Raw genomic sequence first — 4,753 nt, forward strand, 5'->3', positions numbered from 1 at the left:
TGCGAATTTATCCTCTACCCTCTCCAACCTTTTCCCCCCTGGCATCATACGGGGTACACAACTACATCCTCTCGTTTCATCAGCCGGCAAAGTCCCTGCGGGTGTCCTTGCAGGAGTTCAAAATCACGTACCAATCGTACTCGCCTGTACAATTAGGCCGTACTATTTGCCGTGCTGTTTGCCTCAACTATTTGCCCGTACTTAGGGTTTCTGCAAAGAATATATTCCAGTGCTGGGTAGCTCATGCGCAGGTGGGCTGCAGCAGCGGCAGCTACAGCCGCAGCAACATGATTAGGGCCATTATTGACACTTTACCGTCACACGCTCCCTTAGCGAAAAACACGTATATAATAATGGTAGGCGCGCGCAGCTAACCTGCAAATAAGGTTATCACCATCACCGCTAGCGTCGATATTGCCGTCACCACAACTTTTAGCATCATTAATACTATCAGAAATACACATATATAAATGCACCGTTGCCTGCCCCTGCTGTACTTCATCATTTCCTCAGTGACCGCAACCACAATTACAACCGCATCATTACAACCACCATAAGCCATAGGTTCGGCTTTTCTTTAAATTTTCATCAAGCAGTTGCCTCGTGCCTCTCCCCTCCTCCCTTTCATCAATTCCTCCTCCCTGGACCTCCCAGGCTGCTTCAGATCTACCGAGAGACACGTGTCCCAACATTTAAATTTCAGAAGGCCAAACACGTGAAATCACGTCAACCGAAAAACGCAACCGGAGACCGCAGTTGGGATCTGAGATTTCCAACAGACACAACGCTTTACTGACGCGAAAGTCCACACCGTAACCTCACCTCACCTTACCTCACCCCTCACCTCGGGAGATGTTGATGGCTAGACGACGACGCCACCGCCGCCGCCCCTGCTGCTGCTGCTGCTGCTGCTGCTGCAACCGACCGCGGTGACCGGTGCTTCTCCATGGCCCCGAAACCACAAGCTCCTCCTCCGCTGCCGTTGAGCCCCCCTTCCAGCAACCCCTGTAGGCAAGCCACTACGGCCGCTGCGTTGGGGCGCTGCAAGGGATCGGCCGACCAGCAAGCGTGTGCGAGGGCCCTGCGAACGAACAATTTAACATGGGGACATGGACATATGCACTTGCTCCGAAAATTAAAAACAAAAACAAAATATACAGTTGTGGCTCATAGCGCATTCCAACACTCGGAGACCAAAACACGCTCGCGCCTAGTATCGAACTTGGGTTTCTTCTGTAGTCAAAAGTTGGGTGTGAGTTGGAAAAGGAGAGTAAAGAGAAACTAGGAGGACACACATACATACATACATACATACATACATACATACATACATACATACACACACATACGCGCGCGCCGATGCTTAGCCCACTGTACTCCGGGTCCCCTTGTAGCCGTCACAAGACTGCATCCTAACTAGTTTTACACGTATGGGGTCACGCACCCCCAACCATGAACCACAAACACAGATCCTAACCAGACTGCGCTGTAGTCCAGCACTGCACTGCATTTCAATGCTCTAAACACATACATATATGCATACATGCATACATACACGCAACACACACACGTCCTGTTCGTACCTGTAGTGATGGGGGCAGTGGGAGGGGAAACGGGGCCGCAGTCCCTCCGCTACGAGTGCGGGCAAGTCCTATGGTGGCAGAGCCAGTCAAGGAAGTGGAAGAGTTCAGGGAAGAGGGTCAGCGTGGATGGATGCGCTAGAATGGAACTTGACAACGGATCTCAGATTTCGGGGTTCTGCACCTTTGCAGTGTGGAAGTGTAATTCGAGTGTGCATGTATAAACCGTACCAAATGATGATGATGATGATGATCACGATGACGAAAGCAAAGGCGCGGGATAGTTGTGAAAGGTAGAGACAGAAACCTGGTGGTGAGCAGACGATGTGGATTTGTGTGCAGCCTTGCAGTCCTGTCACACTACTAATGATGCCGTACAACTCGTACCTCAAAGTTGGGTGCGAACTCCGCATAGGGTGGCTTGCGTGTGAAGACCTCCCACATCACGATGCCGAACGCGTAAATGTCCACTGACGCATCCAGCTTGCGATCTGGGGGGTTAGTAGTCCGGGGAAGGGGGGAGTGAGGATGGAATGCATGGGACAGGGGGAGGAGAGTGTGTGTGCGTGTGTGTGTGCGGGGGGAGAACGGGAGGTGTTGCTGAGGGGAGAATGATGCCAGGGAAGCCATTACAACGAGTCAGTGGACCGCATCTGTATGCAAGGGGAAATAACTGAAGGACAGGGAGACCTGTTTAACCGTACATATGTCCGTACATCCGTACCTGGTTCAAAGCACTCGGGTGCCAAATGGGTGACCTGTGGAGGCGTGTGTACGGCAGGCGGGCAGTGGGAGGCACGACACATCATGGACTCGTCCAGGTCGGCAACTACCTAACCACCAACTGCCTGACTAATGGACTGATGAGCAATGAAGAACACATACCACCAACCCACCAATCACCCCCCGAAACACACAACCCAACCAACCCCCCTTACCGTGCCCGCCGCATCTGCATTTCGCATCCACGGCCGGTGTCCACTCGAGCTCGGCCTCGTCGCCGCCGTGCTGCCTCCACTTCCACCACTTGCCGAGGCGCCCCCACCCGCCCTCCTGCCCTCCCTGCCGGCATGCCCCTCCGGCTCTTGCTGCTCGGCGTCCTGCTCCGCTCCGCCCTCCTCCTCCCTCTCCGTCCGCAGCAAGTTGACCAGCCCGAAGTCGGACAGCTTGCACGTGAAGCCCCGTGGGTCGCTGGAGGACGACTTGAGCAGTACGTTGGCAACCTTGACGTCGCAGTGAACAAGGTTCATGGCGTGCAGGTGCCTCAGCGCCAGAGCCAGCTCTAACAAAGTCAGGTAGATGGCTTGCATGGCGCTGCCGCCACCACCACTGCCCCACGGTGAGGGGGAGGGAGAGGGGGAGGGGGAGGGGGGGAAGCTGAAGCCGCCCTGGGTTGGCCCGCCGCTTCCTCTCCCTCCTCTTTCTCCTCCCGCTGCTGTTGGGGACTTGGCCGCCGGTGCCGCGAGTGTGAGGGCGGCATTGTGGCTCTTGGCTGTCGCGATAATGGCCTTCTTGAACATGCCGTTGTCCAGGGCATCGGCAAGAGAGCCCAGGTCGCAACGCTGCAGGGAGGTTGGGGGCAACATGGGACACGTACGGCAGTTAAGGCAAGGGTGAGTGGTGCTCACCTCCGGGCCACCCGCACCTGGGGCCCAAGCGATGCCTTCCGTGCGCTCTCAAACCCCCACCCCCACCTCCCCGACCCCGCTACCACACACACATGCATGTGTGACCCGGGGCTCCCTCACCTCCATGATGAGGACCGAATGAAGAGGCCCTGCGACGGAAGAAGCAGTGGTGGAGGGAGGTGGAGAGGGGAGGAGGGAAGGTCAGGCGATGAAGTATGACACGAAGGGTTTTATCCGTACGGCTTAAACTGTAACTCCGTACCGAGGCCGGGATCTATCCGGTAGGTATGGGGGCCTGATGTCAGTCCTTTCACATCCCCCTGTGTCTCCCCCCCACACACACGCGCCACACCCCTAAACCCACCAGTCGCCTCCCCGCCCTCTCCAAGCGGCACAACCCTAAACCCACCAGTCGCCTCCCCGCCCTCTCCAGGCGGCACCGGCACCAGTCGTGGCAGTCCCTCGGGTCCCTCCCCCGAAATCACTTGCACGCGAGTGTGGTACGAATAAACCTGCAGCAGCATCAGCAGTAGCAGCAGCAGTTGCAGCAAGACACGGAGGGCGGGGGTGGTCACAGCCGCTGCGAGGGGGCGCTCGCAGCCGATTGACTTGATGGGATGGGAGAGCTGCGACACAAGCAACATGAGGGTGCGGAGGGGAGGGGGGACAACACACGCCGCGACGGGTCGCAGGCCTTATCATGGCCCCAACCGCCTCCAGCCCGATTTCTATGTGTTCCCAACTAATTTCGTCTCCCCTCCCGCCCGTTCCCTAATTGCCTTGTCTCCCCCTTCGCTTTCCCTCCAATGCTGGTGTTGGGGGTTTGAATGCGGCTTCGCAGGTTCCCGCATTCGACGGGTTCCGTACGTGGTGGGTTGATTGCAGGTAAGGTGGGGTGGCGGGTGGTGGTGGCGGGTAACGAGCTGATGGGGATTGCATGGATAGATGGATGGGTTGGCGGTAGTGGTGGTGGTGGTGGTAAAAAACAGTGAAGGGGTGATGGTGTCATGCGGGAAAAGGCCCTCCGCTGAGTATGGGAGGTTGGGGGGATAGTGGGGTTAGTTGTCCGGGTGTGGTGCTTGGGGCGGCGAGTGGGTGTATGTGGGGGGGGGTTACGAGGCGGTAGAAACCCCAACCCTCCCCCTCCCTCTCCATCTTCTCCCCCTTCCCCGCCCCTTCCCCCTCCCGCTTCCCCTCCCCTCCCCCTCCCCCTCCCCCCCTCCCCGCCCCCATTCCCTCCTCTTTGACCTACCTGGACGATGGAAGGATGACTCAGCGTGGTCAGTACGGCACATTCTCGGGCGCTGCGGACCAGCTCCCGCATCTGCGCCTGCCGTACAGCGGTTGCCAGCTCTGCCAGGCGCTCCTCCTCGGCCTCCTCTCCCGCCCTCTCCTGCCGCTCACTCCCCGACCCGCCCCCTACCGCGCCGCGGGTTGCGCCCGAGTCCCCCCGCGGCTGCATACCCGCAAGAGCTTCCACGTCCACATCAGGGGGGGGCTCGATCACCTTGACCTGAGGTGGGGTGCAGTGCCGTGCGGTACGGC

At 58.1% G+C, this 4,753-nt stretch overlaps 1 protein-coding gene across 1 annotated transcript in view; it reads right to left on the minus strand.

Moving 5' to 3' along the window:
- Positions 1 to 241: 241 nt before the first annotated feature.
- VOLCADRAFT_100483 (uncharacterized protein) overlaps positions 242 to 4,753 on the minus strand; it is a gene marked incomplete at both ends in the record, with an annotated part of 9,556 nt that continues 5,044 nt past the window's right edge. Inside the window, 11 exons of the mRNA XM_002959055.1 lie at positions 242 to 271; positions 922 to 1,081; positions 1,584 to 1,651; positions 1,968 to 2,071; positions 2,305 to 2,338; positions 2,519 to 2,909; positions 3,027 to 3,142; positions 3,329 to 3,357; positions 3,573 to 3,633; positions 3,763 to 3,834; positions 4,461 to 4,721. Of these exons, the coding sequence (XP_002959101.1) occupies positions 242 to 271; positions 922 to 1,081; positions 1,584 to 1,651; positions 1,968 to 2,071; positions 2,305 to 2,338; positions 2,519 to 2,909; positions 3,027 to 3,142; positions 3,329 to 3,357; positions 3,573 to 3,633; positions 3,763 to 3,834; positions 4,461 to 4,721 (1,326 nt within the window). The remainder of the gene's footprint in view (positions 272 to 921; positions 1,082 to 1,583; positions 1,652 to 1,967; positions 2,072 to 2,304; positions 2,339 to 2,518; positions 2,910 to 3,026; positions 3,143 to 3,328; positions 3,358 to 3,572; positions 3,634 to 3,762; positions 3,835 to 4,460; positions 4,722 to 4,753) is intronic.

Source organism: Volvox carteri (genome assembly GCF_000143455.1).
Source record: "Volvox carteri f. nagariensis unplaced genomic scaffold VOLCAscaffold_121, whole genome shotgun sequence".
NCBI lineage: Eukaryota > Viridiplantae > Chlorophyta > Chlorophyceae > Chlamydomonadales > Volvocaceae > Volvox > Volvox carteri.